The 18,595-nt window shown below is 45.5% G+C and overlaps 2 protein-coding genes across 6 annotated transcripts in view; one reads left to right on the top strand and one right to left on the bottom strand.

Moving 5' to 3' along the window:
- Positions 1–11,443, top strand: part of MTR (5-methyltetrahydrofolate-homocysteine methyltransferase) — a 141,275-nt gene extending 129,832 nt beyond the window's left edge. For all 3 annotated transcript variants that reach the window (XM_068131796.2, XM_078766853.1, XM_068131797.2), the window contains exons 29-33: positions 5,081–5,277; positions 5,379–5,579; positions 5,730–5,922; positions 6,056–6,168; positions 8,674–11,443. In XM_068131796.2, coding sequence (XP_067987897.1) covers positions 5,081–5,277; positions 5,379–5,579; positions 5,730–5,922; positions 6,056–6,168; positions 8,674–8,772 — 803 coding nt within the window. In that variant the 3' untranslated portion in view covers positions 8,773–11,443. The remainder of the gene's footprint in view (positions 1–5,080; positions 5,278–5,378; positions 5,580–5,729; positions 5,923–6,055; positions 6,169–8,673) is intronic.
- A 4,061-nt stretch (positions 11,444–15,504) lies between these two features.
- Positions 15,505–18,595, bottom strand: part of LOC137437456 (radial spoke head protein 4 homolog A) — a 55,364-nt gene continuing 52,273 nt past the window's right edge. For all 3 annotated transcript variants that reach the window (XM_078766848.1, XM_068131793.2, XM_068131794.2), the window contains one exon: positions 15,505–15,941. In XM_078766848.1, the coding sequence (XP_078622974.1) occupies positions 15,704–15,941 (238 nt within the window). In that variant the 3' untranslated portion in view covers positions 15,505–15,703. The remainder of the gene's footprint in view (positions 15,942–18,595) is intronic.

Here is an 18,595-nt window from a genome sequence, read left to right as displayed (position 1 = left end):
GGACATCCTGGCCTCGGTATTGGAGTATGGACACGCCTCTGAACATTTCGTTTCAGGATCTTTGACACCTGACCTTGAGTGATGCCATACTGCCGAGCAATAGCACGCTGTTTCATGCCAGAATTTCGTAAAGCCACCACTCCATGACAAACAGCATTGTCAAGTTGACGGACCATCTCCAGAGGAAGCGGCAATAACTTTTGTAGACGTGCAGCAGTTGTTTTCCACTAATACAGAACCAACAACCCTTATATACCCGATTGTGAAGCCAATCGTCAAATGTACCTGTCCTTCCATTTTGTCATGCCACCTGTGATATAATCCTGTTATTGACTTCTTGCTGCGAAAGACAATCAGTTTGTTTTTTTTGTTTTGTTTTGTTTTTTGTATACAAGATCGAGGCTCGTGAAAGAGCTAACATTAATCACACAAAAAGACAAACCGACACACAAAACACAAAAAACAAGGGGAGCGGTAGACAAGATGGGGAGAGAGGGGGAAGGACACAAAAGAGAGGGGGAAGGACACAAACACAACATTTGAGAGCAGGGACATCGGGAGGACTTGGGGGGAGGTGGGAGAGGATTAAAACATATGAACACTGCAAGGACTCTGGGGTGAATTACCGGGGGTAGAAAAGATCAAGGTTTTCGATGGGGGAAGATAAGAGATGGTGGTGAACAGCTGTTTTAAAGACCTGGAGGGAGGAGTGGGATTGAAGGGAGTGGGGGAGTTTGTTCCAGAGGCGGGAGAAATGGGGAATGAAAGAGTGAAGGTGAGCAGAGAGCCTAGACTTTGGCAGTTTAACCAGAAGAGGGTTGCAGGCAGATCTTGTGCGACCTGAAGGAATATTGGGGGGACAGAGCACAGAGAGAGCTGGGGGAGCAAGGCCGGAGAGGAGTCGGTAGAAGACAGAAAGACCACCAACCTGCCTGCGGTGAGTGAGTGAAAGGCCCTCGGCGTTGACTACATCGCAGGAGATTCCAATGATTCTGAAAGCTTTGGCCTCAACAGCGTGAAGCCGAGCAAGGTGTGAGGCAGGAGCACCAGCCCAGAGGGGGGAACAGTATTCCATTGAGCTGCGGATGAAAGCCTTGTATGTGGTGAGGAGCTCAGGTGTGCCAAGGAAGGACTTCGCACGACGGAGGATGCCCAGTCGGTGACTGGCTTTGGAGGCCAGCTTGGAAATGTGGTTTTCCCAAGAAAGATCATGGCAGATAGTGAGACCCAAAAGCTTGAGCGACAGAACTTCTTGGAGAGGATTGTTGAGAAAGTAGATGGGAGGGTTGTCCAGTCGGTCCTTTCGGAGAGACATTGTAAGAGTGTGAGATTTGTCAGGATTGAAAGACATGTTCCACTTGTTTGACCAGTCTGTGATTTTGTCCAGGTCTGCAGAGAGTGAGGAGGCTGCAGACTGCCGATCTGAGGGATGAGGAATGGAGCGACAGAGAGTAGAGTCGTCAGCAAAGAGATAGAGAGGATTTTCAAGAGAGTCAGAGAGATCATTGATGAAGACCAGAAAAAGCACAGGGCCCAGAACACTACCTTGGGGAACTCCAGCCTGAACAGGAAGAGGAGATGAGAGAAACCCATTCAGGGCCACACGTTGACTACGACCAGAGAGGAAGTCCGCCAGCCATGCGTGGAGATTTCCATGGATACCAAAGGAGGAGAGTTTGGAGAGCAGAGCAGGGTGCCAGACCGTATTGAAGGCACGTGAAATGTCAAGGGAGACAGCTCTAATTTCCTGTTTGGCGTTGAGGACCTCCATCCATTGTTGAGAAAGCAGAAGCAGCATGTCCAGAGTAGAGTGACCAGGTCTGAAACCAAATTGATGATCAGAGATCAAGCCATTGGAGAAGAGGAAAGATTTAATATCTGAAGCAATGATGGATTCCATGACTTTGCTGATAATTGGGAGAAGGCTGATTGGTCTGTAGTTGCTGGGATCTGTTTTTGCACCTTTTTTGTGCAAAGCGGTGATGTTGGCTGATTTCCAAGCAGATGGCAGATGACATTGAGCAAAAGAGAGGGTGAAGAGAACAGAAAGAGGGAGTGAAAGTGCAGAAGAACATGATTTTAGGACCCGTGGGCTGATGCCGTCAGGACCAGTTGCAGAATCAGAGTCGAGGGTTGCCAGAAACTTTTCCACCTTGTCAGGAGGAAAGGACACAGAGTCCAGGAGCAGCTGGGTACGACTGGGTACGGTGGGTACAGAGAGGGATGGGTTTGGGACACAAGATTTAGAGGCAAACACAGAGTTGAGGCATTCAGCTTTTTCACGTGCGGAGTCAGCCGTTAAGCCGTTTGAGGTGAGGGAGGGGATGGAGGGGGAACAAACACCAGAAACAGATTTGACCAGACGCCACCAGGATTTGGAAGAGGGAGACAGATAAGAGAGTTCGGTCTTGAGAATGGTGAGATATTGTTTCCTGGCTCTCCTGAGGGTGGACACACACTTGTTTCGGGCTTTGTGAAAGGAAATGAGATTTCCTTCCGTTGGATTTGCTTTCCAGGAGACGAAAGCAAGTTGTTTCAGGGCAACAGCCTCACCACAAGATTCCGTGTACCATGGACGGGAGGAAGGGTATGACAACTGAAGACGAGATGGTATAAATCTGTGCATGAGAGAGAGCAATTTACTTTGAAAGAATTCCCAGGATGAGTTGATGTCAGAGGCGGTAGAGATGGGAGACCAGTCCAGATGATTGATGGCTGCTTGAAGACCGTGCAAGTTGGCCTGAGTGAAATGCCAGACTCGTCGACGCTGAGGAGGCTCTCTGAGAATGGTCAGAGAGATGTCCACTTTGACAAGCACATGATCAGATGAGCCGATTGGAGCAGAAGAAGAGCAGCAGACATTTTCAGGGAAGTTTGTCATAACCAAATCCAGAAGAGAAGATGCTCCGTTGACTGAGATCCGGGTCGGGAAATTGACAGATTGTGTCAGTCCCAGTGAGTCGCAGAATTCCTTTGCTGAAGAGCCATGGCTGGTGAGAGAGGTACCCACACCCAGCCAACTGGCATGGTGACAAATGAAATCACCACATATGAGGAAGAGAGAGTTGGGATGGGTAGATAGAAGTTGGTCCATATTATCAGACAGTGAGATGTAGATGGAGTCATCGCTGATTGGTGGACGGTACAACACACATATGAACAAAAGGTGGGAGCGAAGGGGAAGCCGTAGCCAAAGGTATTCCTGGGGGTGAGGTGGAGAGAGGGCAGTGGAGGGCGAGTGAGGAAGAGAGTTTTTTATAAAGATAGCAACCCCACCTCCAGGACGAGGCTCAGGTCTATCATACCGGAGGAGGGAGTAACCTGGGAGAGATACCAAGGCATCAGAGACATCATGAAGGAGGAAAGTTTCTGTTAAGCAGATCACATCTGGTTTGTCAGAAGCAACCTGTATGGAGAGGTCAGTCAAGTTTGAGCGAAGGCCCCGGATGTTTGAGGTCCATACCGTTAATGAAGAGGAAGGGGGAGCATCGGGTCCAGAACAGGGGGGGGGAGGGGTAGGGTAAGATGTGGAAGAGGAGGAAGAGGTAGGGAGAGCTGTTGAAGGTGTGTCAGAGATTTCAGAATAGCTTGGAGAAAGGGAAGAATGGGGCGGACAAAAGGTTTGATGGAGATTGGGTGAGGCACAGTGAGGTGTTATTTGAGGAGGGGGAAGAGCAAGGCAGAAGGTTTGGGGAGATGAAGGTGAAAGTTGGAAGGAGGAAGAAGCAGGGAGGATGCTTTGAGGAGGAGGGGTGAGAGGGGAGTCTAGGAGGGGAGGAGCGAGGGAGAGTCTCGGAGGGGAGGGGTGTGGGGGGAGTTTAGGAGGGAGGGGAGGGAAGGGGCAAGGGGGGAGATTTGAAAGGGATGGGTGATGGGGAGGATTTTGAGGGGAGGGGTGAGATTGGATTTTGAAAAGCGTACGATTCATGGGAAACGAACATTTTTTGCAAAATGAGTTTGAGACCTTCAAGTCAAAAATACGTTTGAGGACACTGGAGGAGGGATGGAGTTCTGGATAGTTTAGGGAATGTAGAAAGGAGGAACTGTAAGAGATGGTATTATATATATTTTTTGGAATGAATAGATTTGGTGAGCAAGACGAAAGCATCCTTTTGTAGGAAAAGAAGAAAAGGGTGTTATAATATATGAGAGAAAATAGTTGTTCAGGGGAGAGATTATACATTTCTAACCGCGTGATCGCGAACGAAGAACGAACGAACAATAAGAACAAATAAACGAATAAGACCTGGGAAGGAAATAGTTTTTTTGGGGGTTTTTTTTTTTTTTTGTGAGTACAGATATTAAACAAGGAGGTACAGGGTGAACGACTGGTACAAAACAGAGAACGAAAATAATTTCAGCGCATTCGACGAATCGCTGAGAGAAAAACAAACCACAAGGTCGGAGACGGTATGGTAGTCCAAGCCTACGAGTACTAGGCCGCAGAATACTCGATACCATTAACCGACGATTGTGTATACATGTACGAAAAATTAGCACAGAAAATTTTCCAAAAGATACGCTATAGGTACATACACCGAAAGATAGATACAGTCTCGACAAAAACACGATTGAGAAATATCACTTAGCTTCGAAAGCGTGAGCGCATGGAGCAGCTTCGAAAAGACGTGACCTCGCCGTGATCTCGCGAGACTATAGTCTGAACCAGTGACATGGTTCTTTCAACAGAGACATCACCGAAGGGTAAAATAAACTCACCAAATTGATATACTGAGTTCAGAAAGTAAACCCATGTCAAGAAGAAAAAAAAATTCCATATTAAATGCCAAGTCTGTATATTGGGAAAACCAAGGGAAGGGAAAGTTTCAGGAAGAAAAAGAAGGGTAGAGGAGTTGGGTGGAAGCTTTAGACAAAGGAAAGAAGATTTGGAGGAGAAAGGAGTAGCAGTGGAGGCTGTAGAGTTGAGATGGAATTATGGAGTACGTAAATCGGGGAGGAGGTTAACCATTTTTGTGCTTGGCAACAACAATCCTTGGGAGAGGACGAGATGGGTGTGGGGATAATTTGTAGTTTGAAAGCTCTCCCATTTCCAATGCTATCCTTTCACACAAATCTATAGGAGAAGAGGCACGGCGGGTGTTTGAAGATGCGCAAGCCATGCTCGCCCATCTCCTGGATGAAAAACAGCTCACCGGTCGTGGCCTTGTGGGTTTTTGGCCTGCTTGTGCGAGAGATGATGACGTCTGGCTGTTCGCTCATGACGTCATGCCACGCCGTGATCCCCCAGTTGCTGTATTGCATGGATTGAGGCAACAGGTTGATTTTATTTGTTGTTTAGACTTTCACTTTTGTTTAATACCGTCAGGATAAAAGATGATTCATTTTATCCATCTTCCATTCTCCCACCACCTCGGCAGGCAGAGAAGGACTCTTCGGACCCAGAGGCCTACCTATGCTTGTCAGATTTCATAGCACCACAAGAGTCTGGTGTTGCAGACTACATCGGCCTATTTGCAGTTGCCTGCTTTGGAGCAGAGCGTTTGAGCCGTGATTTTGAACAAAACCTTGATGATTACAGCAGCATCATGGTGAAGGCCTTAGCTGACCGTCTGGCTGAGGTTAGTAAAAAAAAGTGTTGTTGCTATTATTTTTTCAAAGGCACACACAAACTTGAGAACATGTTTTGGGTGAGTGTACATGCAAAAGCTTTATTTTGAAAAGGAGCACGAATGGCATGTGTAAAGCACAGGATGATCCTGATGTTGCAGGCCTTTGCTGAAGAGCTCCATACGCGTGTCCGCCGTGAGTTCTGGGGTTATGCACAACAGGAGCAGCTGGATTCGGCAGATTTGCTACGTGTGCGCTACAAGGGAGTGCGCCCTGCGCCTGGTTATCCGAGCCAGCCGGATCATTCGGAAAAGCTCACCATGTGGTCATTGGCAGATATTGAGGCTGCTACTGGTACGATGCAGCATTTTATGGCACAAAACGCCTGCTTCCTGTTCGATACAGGAAGTACTCTTTAACCTCCAGATGTGTGCATGCTTACTGGCACAGAATGCGCCAATGCGGCACGTCCTTGTGTTTTTCGCAGGAATAGTTTTGACCGAATCCCTGGCGATGCTTCCAGCAGCTGCTGTTTCTGGCCTGTACTTTTCTCATCCCAAATCGAGCTATTTTGCAGTGGGAAAAGTGGCACAGGATCAGGTATGAGGGAGAATGTAGAAATGTGAAATCATAATGATGGTTTTAATGATCTCATGGTCAATATTGTTCATAGGTATTGAAAGAATGGTTTGGAGACCAGTCAGAAGAATGTTGTTTCTTGGTATACTTTTTTATTTTCATTTTTATTTATCCTCCACCTTATTTATGTTTGTAATTTGCCCTTTTCCACCTTTTAACGTTTACCTCACCTCACCCTGCTTGGATGTGCTTCATCTGAGCTGTCTCGTTTGATAGAGAAATGGGCAAACTAGGAAAAGGAGGCTGGCTTGCAAGATGGGGACAAGCCAATTGAAAGGATGAAAAACATCAAATTATTTCACAAACCCAACTCGTGTGTTTCCCTGAGATCATGTTAGATCAAGGAGACTGCTACTGTGTATCCACATGTAAGCAATTGCAAGATGAGGCACTTTCGACAATATCCTTCTAAGGGCCCTTATTGTGCCTGTGCACATCCCCAATATTGTTATTTGGGGGGGGGGGGGGGGGGGAGGAAGTATCATTATGTTATTCAGTGATATATCCGCAAGCAGATGCTTCACGTAAGCTGTGCAGTGAACATAATGCAATGATACTCTGATGGGGGGACGGAATAGAATTCAAAACAAGAAAGAGCAATCAGAGATTGCAGACCCTCGCCAGGATGTGTTTTCAGTGGTTTTTAAGGCTTTTGTGTGAAAACAAATATTTCGGCCGAACCACGTGACCGATGACGCCATCATTTTTTTCTCCACCAATTAATGCCTACATGATGCTCAAGAAATTTCATCTTGATAGGATGAAGTTTTGTACATGTCGAATTATGATGTCATAATGGAGGCACCTATGACATCATCATTAACACATTTTATTCCCCATGGAGAGTTCTTTACAATGAGCCATGTCTCAATTTTTTTCTATACAGTGCTTTCGGAGATATAGAGGTGCAAAGTTTTTCGGTTTTTCCAAGATGGCGGCCGAACCACGTGACCTATGACGTCATAATTATCATTAAAAAATTATACAGGTGGAGTTGCACCTATGGTGAAATTTTCCTGTCAATCCGACCAACGGTTGCAGAGAAAATCATATTTAATCTGTGCAGACAAACAGACAAACAAACAGACAAACAAAGAAGAAGACGTCATGCTGGAGCACGATACTTGAAAAATCCACTCCACACCCCCAAGAAAAAAAATTCCATTGATACAGCAAATTGTCCATTTCATCAAGATTAAAATTGACAATCTTGATCAAAGCTCGGACAGGATGAAAAGTGACGATTTTTCAGATGAAAAATGATTTTATAAGGTTGACCTTGAGTTGACCTTTGACATTTTGACCTCAAAATAGTTAGTTTCCCTATTTAGTGACTCAATGTGCAAATGCTGTTCAATTTTCAAGTTAATCGGATGAAAATTGAGGATTTAAAAAACTTGGCCTATGTTGACCTCAAAAACAGTTGGTGGTTGAATTCAATGACCATATATGTAAATCCTCTTAGAATTTAAAGTCAATCAGATGAAAATTGGTGATTTTAGAAATTCGGCCTATGTTGAACTTTTGGCCTATGTTCACCTAAAATATAATTTGTGGTTGAATTCAGTGACCAGATATGCAAGTCCTCTTCAAATTTGAAGTCAATTGGATGAAAATTGAGGATTTTAGAAATTTGGCCTATGTTGACCTTTTGGCCTATGTTGACCTCAAATATACTTGGTGGTTGAATTCAGTGACCAGACATGCAAGTCCTCTTCAAATTTCAAGTCAATCGGAAGAAAATTGAGGATTTCAGAAATTTGGCAAAGTTGGTGACCTTTGGGCTATGTTGACCTTTTGACCTTTTGACGCCAAAAACAATAGGTTTCTCAATTGGGACGACCTATACAACTTGGTGAAGTTTCGTGACGATCGGTTTCGAATTGTGACCTGTAGGCCGGTGACAAACAAACAGACAGACAAACAAACAGACAGAACCACAAACGCAACCGACCACTATACTTGAAAAATCTTCGATTTTGCAAGTAACAAACGGACTCAAATCCTCAGGCGAGGGTAACTAGGCCAAAGTTGTATCCCAATAGAACCCAGAAGTGTGAGACAATGTTTGATTTTACACATGACAAAATGGGCTGACAGAGCTCGGAACTTGCCTTTGAGATGTCTCATCTGTTTTCGATTCAGATTCGGATTGTAAATGGTCCACAGGCATCGTGTTGCATCAATGAGTACACTGTCCAATCCGGGGAACCATCTCCCACTATTTTGCAGCTGGTAGATGTTAAAGATCTCATGGCATCTCTCACGACAGTGGGTCATTGGGTGCCGATACCCTGGCCAAAATTCAAATTCCATGACCTAATGTACGGGGGCACTGCATCGACTGCAATACCACATCCTAGAGGTGATGCAACCAGTATTACTATTGGCACGATGCACGGGGGATGGCGGGGAGACGCAACGTCGTTTTGAATCCATGAAGATGAGTCTTGTTTGTCTGTGCAGGTGAAGGAATACGCCTCGAGGAAGAAGGTGTCCTTGGCAGAGGTGGAACGATGGCTGTCACCTTGTCTGGCATACGACGCAGAGAGCTCACCTACATGATCTTACAGGGCCCCATAAAAAAAAGAAGACGAATTGTCTGATTTCCCACTGATGATGTGCAAATCTTGTTTTTGTTGCGTCTTCCATTCTGACACTGAGGATGTCTCTTCATTGTAGAACAACACAAATCTGTATTATTATTATTATTATTATTTTATTATAATAATAATTCCAGCAATCTCTGTGTGTCTGTGTGTCTGTGTGTCTGTGTGTCTGTGTGTCTGTGTGTCTGTGTGTCTGTGACCGCTGTTTCTCAACAACCACGGGTCCGATATACTTGAAACTTGCCAGGTATATTGCTGGGGACCCGAGGATGTGCCTTTTCAAGGTTTGAAATTAATCGGACAAGTACTTACCGAGCTATGTCCAAAAAACGCTTCAACCAATCAGAGAGCAGCGAGCTATCACGTGTGCCGAACGTGGCGATCAGACTCTGCCTCGGACGGCACATTTGACAGCGTATTCATTTATTTCACGTTGGAAAACTATGTTGCCGTTAAACTATGTTTTAAAATGAATTCAAACTGCGATTAAATTAAAACGATTCATCGTAACTGCGATTTGCGAACTTCCGGACAGTGACGACTTCACTTCCGGCAGCCAATCACAGAACGCTTTGTTGCGTAGGCGTGGCCGATGTGAGACGAGCGGAGCTGAGCGCGTTACGAGCTGACCGCCATTACGGTACGTAATTCGATTTCTTATGCGCATTATTTCTCCCAATTCAGTCAGAGCGAAGGGCGGAAGCGAAGAGCGTTGTTTTTTTTGTTTACGGGCGTACGGGCGGGGTAGAGCGTACGGGTAGCGTTTTTTTTTTTTTTTGGCAAGGAACGGGCACCCACGTACGGGCAATGCCCTAGTTATAATAATAATGATAATAATATAGTGAATAATTAATCTGCCAAGAAACAATTTTACAAAATCAACTCCGAAATGCATTTAATGTTACGTTTTGTTTGTTCAAACAAATATATTTTGATTGTTTTATGTTTGTTTTGTTTCTGTTGTTTTATGTTGTAAAAGCATTTCATTCCTGGGAGTGGAACTAATGCCAGGTAGGCCTTTGGTAGGCCTTTGAACGTATTTTAAAATTGAGCTCACTGATTATGAATGCGCATCCCTGACGAAGGCTAACCTGTGGTGGAAAAACACCTTTTTCTGAAAGGTAGAATTGGTGGCATTGAAGATCTTGAAGATCAGCCATTCTGAGTCTGGGACGTCAGCGGTTTGAACCCCGGCTGAGTCATGCCAAAGACTTTTAAAATGGTACGTGCTGCTTCTCAGCTTGACACTCAGCATTGAGAGGATAGAGTATTGACATTCCGCACGTGTTGGAATCCCTTGGATGTGGAGTCCTTCAAAGTGCCCCACTGATTATGGAGAAAAGTGCCGCCACGAGATGACGCCACATTCACCCAATGTGTTCCGGGAAGTAACTTTCACATCTGATGTCACATCCTGTGCTGTCTGCTGTCTCTATTTGCTGAGGTTGTGTGAGTTGTGTCCTCTTGTGGAGTTGCACTCATTGTGTGTCCTCTTGTGGAGTTGCATTCATTGTGTGTCCTCTTGTGGGGTTGCACTCATTGTGTGTCCTCTTGTGGAGTTGCACTCATTGTGTGTCCTCTTGTGGAGTTGCACTCATTGTGTGTCCTCTTGTGGAGTTGCACTCATTGTGTGTCCTCTTGTGGAGTTGCACTCATTGTGTGTCCTCTTGTGGAGTTGCACTCATTGTGTGTCCTCTTGTGGAGTTGCACTCATTGTGTGTCCTCTTGTGGAGTTGCACTCATTGTGTGTCCTCTTGTGGGGTTGCACTCATTGTGTGTCCTCTTGTGGAGTTGCACTCATTGTGTGTCCTCTTGTGGAGTTGCACTCATTGTGTGTCCTCTTGTGGAGTTGCACTCATTGTGTGTCCTCTTGTGGAGTTGCACTCATTGTGTGTCCTCTTGTGGAGTTACACTCATTCTGTGTCCTCTTGTGGAGTTGCACTCATTGTGTGTCCTCTTGTGGAGTTGCACTCATTGTGTGTCCTCTTGTGGAGTTGCACTCATTGTGTGTCCTCTTGTGGGGTTGCACTCATTGTGTGTCCTCTTGTGGAGTTGCACTCATTGTGTGTCCTCTTGTCGAGTTGCACAACATTGTATGTCCTCTTGTGGAGTTGCACTCTGTGGGTGTCCTCTTGTGGGGTTGCACTGTGGGTGTCCTCTTGTGGAGTTGCACTCATTGTGTGTCCTCTTGTGGAGTTGCACTCATTGTGTGTCCTCTTGTGGAGTTGCACTCATTGTGTGTCCTCTTGTCGAGTTGCACAACATTGTATGTCCTCTTGTGGAGTTGCACTCATTGTGTGTCCTCTTGTGGGGTTGCACTCTGTGGGTGTCCTCTTGTAGAGTTGCACTCATTGTGTGTCCTCTTGTGGAGTTGCACTCATTGTGTGTCCTCTTGTGGAGTTGCACTCATTGTGTGTCCTCTTGTGGGTTTGCACTCATCTTCTGTCCCTCCATCTGCTGTGAAATTCCATCAGTGTGGTTGGTGCTCTGTAGGATTTTCATCCCAAGTGTGTCATATCTGTCCATTTTGACATTGGTGGAATTTCTCAATTTGTTGTCGACCATTGACTTCTTATTGCCTCTTTCACTTGTTTTTGAAAAAAAATAAAAATGGAGGGTTATTGTAATCTGCTTTGCCTGTCTGTCTGTCCGTCACACTATCTTCTCCTAAACAGTTGTACACAAATCCACCAAACTTGGTCATTATGACCACCATAGGCAAGAAGCTGTGAGAGCAATGTCATTTTGGCCCCACCCCTTGGGGCAGGGTCAAAAGGTCAAGAACAAAAAAAATGCTCATTTTCGAACATTTTTTAATGAAACTTTGTATTTAATGAAATCAACATTGGGGGACACATGAAATATGCAACGATTTCTTTGGATTTGACCCTGCTTCCTGCCCCTCGGTGGGGAATTTGGGTCACGAGGGTCAAAACGGGAAAAAACTTGAACTCAAAATTTGATATTAGGTCATTCCTGCTGGACCCTTTTGCCATCTTTCAACTTTTCCGTAGTTGGGAAGTGTGGGGATACGACTTGGCTCTCGTTTTTTGTGACTGAGTTTGAGTGGCTGAACTTCCTCAAGAGAATTCTTAAGAAAGTAGATGGGAGGCTTTGCCTGACTGTCCTTTCAGAGAAAGATGGTGAGAGTGTGAGATTTATCAGGATTGGAAGACATATTCCAAGTGTTTGACGAGCTTGTGATTTTGTCAAGGTCTGAAGAGATGGAAGGGGATGCAGCCTACCTGTCTGAAGGATGAGTGACGCCACTGCAGAGGGTGGAGTCATCAGCAAATGGATAAAGGAGATTTTCCAGAGTCAGAGAAATTATTTATGAAGAGCAGGAGCAGGAGTAGGACTGGGCCCAGAACACTGCCTTGGGGCACTCCAGCCTTGACAGGTAGAGGAGATGAAAGGATTCCATGGAGAGCACACGTTGGCTACGAGAGGAGAGAAAGTCAGTAACGGTAAGCAACAATAAGCCATGTGAGGAGTTTGCCTTGAATACCACAGGCAGAGAGGTTTGAGAGTAAGGCAGGATGCAAGACTGTATCAAAAGCAAGAGATGTGTCCAGAGAGACGGCCCTGATCTGATGTCTAACATGGAGAACCTCCATCCATTGTTAGGAGTAGAATCAGCATGTCCAAGGTGAAGTGACCTGGTGTGAATCCAAATTGATGATACGAAATGAGGCTGTTGGAGAAAATGAAGCATTTCATATCGACTCCGATGATGGATTCCATGACCTTGCTGATGATAGGAAGTAAACTAATTGGTCTGTACTTAAGTGGATCGGTCTTTGCACCTTTTTACCTCCGCCAACGAAGGTGGATGGAGGTTGTTTTTTCGCCCCTATCTGTTTGTTTGTTTGTGTGCAGGGATTCAGATGGAATTTGGTGGACAGGTTGGGTGTGTGACAAGGACTAATTTATTAGATTTCAGTGAAGGTCAGAAAATGTTTTAATTGAATCTTCACCATTGAGCGATGGAGCTAAAAACGATACGTAGTATGACATTTCAAAAGGTTGTGGACGTGTTAGGACAAAACTTGGTGGATGAGTTTGGGAGGTGAGAGGAAAAGCTGATTCGATTTTGTTTCAGGTCCGGATCCAGATCCATCCTATCAGTGGTAAACAAAACATAAACTGTTCAACCTGGCGGAGGTGTGCGCTCTACCGAGTGACGTTCTAGTTACCCTCACCAGAAGAGAGGGTATTGTATTTGGGTCCGTTTGTCTGTCTTTGTCCACACAAAACATGTGTGTATTAATTACATTAGACCCTTTATGACCCCTAAAACATTCTCAAACATTTACAACCACTGAAACCCATTAAGACCACAAAGACCCTAAGGACCATGAAGACCCAAAGACCCATACAACTCTTAGGACCCCTAAAACCACTAAGACTCTTTAAGACACTTTAGGCCCTTTGTAAACCTAAGACCATCTAAGATCCTTTAGAACCGTAACACCTTTTAAGACCTTTAGAACCCGAAGACCCTTAAAGACCCCGAACACCAAAAGGACCCCACGGACCCAAAAGACCCAACGGACAAAACCACAGGTTCTGGTGAGGATCTGCAATCTCTGATGGCTCTTTCTTGTTTTGTTTGCTTTCTCTATCTTAAGGTGTTGATCGTGATCATCTCGTAAATATTCACTTTCATTTCGCTTTATCTTATTTATGACCCATGTCCCCCTGGATTTTCAGGATGGCCTAGAGGTACGCACACTCGCCTCTGAGCTGTCCAACCTGGGCTATGGATCTCAGCCCAGCTATAAACCGGCACCCTGGTGTTTCACAAACGGTGATTCATCAATTTGTGTGCCGTCCCTCGCATGGACGTTGAATTGGTCGTCCCGTACTGGGATATGTAACGTCCACAAATTAATGTAGGCAGACAGGACAGCGGCATTAGTTTGTGGACGGTACAGATGATCCCATGGTGTCCTTAACGAGGATTAAGAAAGGTATCACCGACACCCCCTGGCCAATTCCAAATTCCTGAACCTAACTGACTTCCTCCATCATAATGCAGACCCTACAGGATTGTAAGTCTAGCCTGTAAGTCTAGTCTGGTACATGGTTACATGTCCTTCTACCCCTAATCCCCATTTGCATTGCCATAGAAACCCCACTACACATTTAATTGAAAAGATCTCTTTTTTAAGAAAGTAGATAGGAGGCTTTGCCTGACGGTCCTTTCAGAGAAAGATGGTGAGAGTGTGAGATTTAGTCAACGTGTGGCCCTGAATGGATTTCTCTCATCTCCCCTTCTTGTTCAGGCTGGAGTTCCCCAAGGCAGTGTTCTGGGCCCTGTGCTTTTTCTGGTCTTCATCAATGATCTCTCCGACTCTCTGGAAAATCCTCTCTATCTCTTTGCTGATGACTCCACTCTCTGCCGCTCCATTCCTCTTCCCTCACATCGGCAGTCTGCAGCCTCCGCACTCTCTGCAGACGTGGACAAAATCACAGACTGGTGAAACAAGTGGAACATGTCGTTCAATCCTGACAAATCTCACACTCTTATTATGTCTCTCCGAAAAGACCAACTGGACAACCCTCCCATCTACTTTCTCAACAATCCTCTCCAAGAAGTTCTGTCGCTCAAGCTTTTGGGTCTCACTATCTGCCATGATCTTTCCTGGGAAAACCACATTTCCAAGCTGGCCTCCAAAGCCAGTCACCGACTGGGCATCCTCCGTCGTACGAAGTCCTTCCTTGGCACACCTGAGCTCCTCACCACATACAAGGCTTTCATCCGCAGCTCAATGGAATACTGCTCTCCCCTCTGGGCCGGGCTCCTGCCTCACACCTTGCTCGGCTTCACGCTGTTGAAACCAAAGCTTTCAGAATCATTGGAATCTCCTGCGATGAAGCTAACTCCGAGGGCCTTTCACTCACTCACCCGCAGGTAGGTTGGTGGTCTTTCTGTCTTCTACCGACTCCTCTCCGGCCTTGCTCCCCCAGCTCTCTGGGCTCTGTCCCCCAAATATTCCTCCAGGTCGCACAAGATCTGCCAGCAACCCTCTTATGGTTAAACTGCCAAAATTAAGGCTCTCTGCTCACCTTCACTCTTTCATTCCCCTTTTCTCCCGCCTCTGGAACAAACTCCCCCACTCCCTTCAATCCCACTTCTCCCTCCAGGTCTTTAAAACAGCTGTTCACCACCATCTCTTATCTTCCCCCATCCAAAACCTTGATCTTTTCTACCCCCGCTAATTCACCCCAGATACACTTTTTTGAAATTCCAACTTCTTTCCTGGAAGTCCTTGCAGTGTCCATATGTTTTATACCTCTCCCACCTTCCCCCAAGCCCTCTCCCTCCCACAGTTCTCTCGATGTCCCTGCTCTCAAATGTTGTGTTTGTGTCCTTCCCCCTCTCTCCCCATCTTGTGTACCGCTCCCCTTATTATATGTTTTATGTGTCGGTTTGACTTTTTGTGTGATTAATGTTCGCTCTTTCACGAGCCTCGATCTTGCATACAAAAAAAAAAATCTCTAATGATTGTTTGCTTTCAAACACAAATGTGCATTTTCATCAAAATTCTTCATGACTGGTGGATGGATGAGTTTGGTGGGTGAGAAGAAAAGCTGATTCGGTCTTCGGAAGAAACCTAAGCTGAGATTTTGTCAAACCTCGTGCACACAAACCTGAACCTGTGTACACTCAACATGCTGCACATATGTTTTGATGAGTTTATTGCTCTCAAGTGAAGTTAACCTCAATCATCCGCATTTAAACATACTGGAGCAGTAACTTAACGCAAATAACTGGCTAACTTCGTTGGGGTTGAATATAATCAAACTTCACAAAAGCAAACAAAGTTTACGCCTCCACGACGAAGTTGCCAAACACATTTTTTTTTATACTTGTGTTCTTTCTAATTATCTTCCTCTTCTGCGTCTTCCTCCTCCTCCTCCTCTTCCTCTTCCTCTGTTTGCTCTGCTTCATGTGCTTCAAGTTGTTTGAAAGCAAGCTCCTCTTCCACAGTAGGATCTAGCACCTCGGTGACATCCAAGCCAATCTCGTACTCTTTCTGCGGTGCTGGAGGAAGCGTTGGGCAGAACGGCTTGCCCGTGTACTTGTGCCCCCAACCCACGTAGATGTTTTCAAACCTCCTGTGAATCAATTTGTGTCAATTATTCAAACAGAAACCTCCTGGTGCACTTTATTAACGATCTATATTTTAAAAGGTTCCTATCAAATGTCATCCATCCTGATAATTTCGCTCAAAAGTATGATCCTGTTGTTATAGAGTCCTTTCTGATTTGGTTTTTCCATACCCTGTGGCAGTTATAAGTTATAAGGCAGCCAGGAAGGCTGCAAAGAAAGAGGTAGCAAAGGCGCAGGAGGCATGTAGGAAAATGTTCGGAGAACGCTTGGATTCGGAAGAGGGTCAGAAAGCAGTATTCAGGATTGCAAAGCAGATAGCGAAAGAGAGGTCTGATGTGATGGGGGTGAGTTGCTTGAAGGATGAAGTGGGATAAATCGTTGTCGACCCAGATGGAATTAAAGGAAGATGGAAAAGATATATGGAAATGCTGTTGAATACAGAGAATGAATGGGATGGTAACATAGAGAGTAACCCAGTTTTAGGACTGGCAGAGAAGATAACTGAGAAGGAAGTTGAGGAAGCGATAAAAGCAATGAAGAGTGGAAAAGCGGGAGGGCCGACGGGAGTTGTGGGAGATATGTTGAAGGCAGCAGGAAGTTGGGGTGTGAAGAGAATGACAGAGATCTGCAATTTGGTGGTGAAAGAAGGCCGCATTCCAGTGGATTGGGAACTGAGTACCCTTGTCCCTCTATACAAGGGGAAAGGTGACCCTCTGGAGTGTGGCTCATACCGAGCGATAAAGTTATTGGAGCATGGAATGAAGGTATTGGAAAAGCTGTTGGAGAGGAGGATAAGGAAGAAAGTGAAGATCGACGAAATGCAGTTTGGATTTATGCCAGGAAGAGGAACGACAGATGCGCTTTTCATTGTGAGGCAGTTGCAGGAGAAGTACATGGATAAGAGGAAGAAGTTGTTTTTTGGGTTTGTTGATCTGGAGAAAGCATTCGATAGGGTTCCACGCAAAGTATTGACATGGGCATTGAGGAAGTTAGGAGTGGAGGAATGGTTGATCAGAGTAGTGATGGCAATGTACAAAAGAGCACGCACAGCTGTAAGGACGAAGGACGGGAACAGTGGTGAGTTTGAGGTGAAGGTGGGAGTGCATCAGGGGTCGGTACTAAGTCCACTACTATTTGTAGCTGTGATGGAGGTGCTGGCTCAGACCGTAAAGGAGGGTTTACCGTGGGAGTTGTTGTATGCAGATGATCTGGTGTTGATTGCGGAAAGTATGGATGGACTGAAGGAAAAGATGAACAAGTGGAAGGAATGTATGGAGACAAAAGGTCTGAAGGTGAATATCGGAAAGACAAAGGTGATGGCAAGTGCTAAAGCATGTGGTGAGGTGGAAAGAACTGGGAAGTGGCCGTGTGCTGTGTCTAGGAAGGGTGTCGGAGTGAACTCCATTCAATGTACAATGTGTGCTGAGTGGGTTCATCAAAAATGTAGTGGTCTGAGAGGGTCATTAACCAGTGTGGCAGCTACATTCAAGTGTAAGGTGTGCACAGAGGGAGCTGCAGATGGAGGAAATGTTGAGTTGGATCTTGGAGACGGCGTGAAGCTGGAAGGTGTGAAAACATTTTGCTACCTCGGAGACATGCTGAATGGAGAAGGTGGATCAGACTCGGCAACGGTTGCTCGAGTGAGATGTGCATGGAAGAAGTTTCGGGAACTGAGTGGCGTGCTGATGAGGAGGAGAGTGTCGCTGAAGCTGAAGGGAAAGGTGTATGCTGCATGTGTGAGAAGTGTTATGATTTATGGGAGCGAGACATGGGTAATGAACGTAGAGCAGCAACGAAGGCTGGAAAGGGTGGAAATGCGAATGGTTCGATGGATGTGCGGAGTATCGTTGAGAGAGAGGAAGACAAATGATGAATTGCGAAAGATGATGGGAATATTGCCTGTGATTGATGCTGTGAAGAGGAACAGGTTGAGATGGTTTGGTCATGTATTGAGGAAGGATGAAAGTGACTGGTTGAGAAGAGTGATGGAAGTTAATGTAGAAGGAAGTAGAGGACGGGGAAGACCGAGAAAGACTTGGCTAAAGATGGTGGAAGAAGAAATGCGGGCAAGGGGGTTAACAAGGAGAGATGCAGAAAATAGGGCAAAATGGAGAAGATTGTCATGGGGACCGCAAGGCTAACCCCCGCTCTAGCAGGGAACATGGCCTTAAAATGCATGTTGTTGTGTTGTTGTATACCCTGTGGCAGATCCTGGAGGATAGTCAGTTACCAAAACAGCAGACAGGTGTGACGATGGGCCATCTTGAATAAACTGACGTTTGTATCGGCCGACTTGCCTGGTTCCTAACGTTGACTAAGCTATGATCGTCGCCACAAATATTAGCACACTTCCCCTTTTTTCAAATAACTCTGATGAGTTGAACTTGCACAAAATAAAAAACCATTTTCTCCAAAAATAAGTTGAAATTGACATAAGTCAATTTATGACGTGGAGATCTCGCGAGATCTCGGAGACGTTGGTAGGGATTTTCGAAGCTCCACACGGTCTCCACGTTTTTCGAAGTTAAGTCTGTTCACAATTGTATTTTGTCGAAACTGTATTTATCTTTCGGTGTGTGAAGTTATTGTGTGCAACTTTGGTTGTTTCTCGGTGTTTATCTTTCATAAATTGATCGTCTGTTTGCCGTGTCGCGAGCAA

The sequence above is a fragment of the Myxine glutinosa genome, chromosome 12 (assembly GCF_964187855.1).
Source record: "Myxine glutinosa chromosome 12, kmMyxGlut1.1, whole genome shotgun sequence".
NCBI classification, from domain to species: domain Eukaryota; kingdom Metazoa; phylum Chordata; class Myxini; order Myxiniformes; family Myxinidae; genus Myxine; species Myxine glutinosa.
This window is presented reverse-complemented; position numbering and strand designations above follow the sequence as displayed.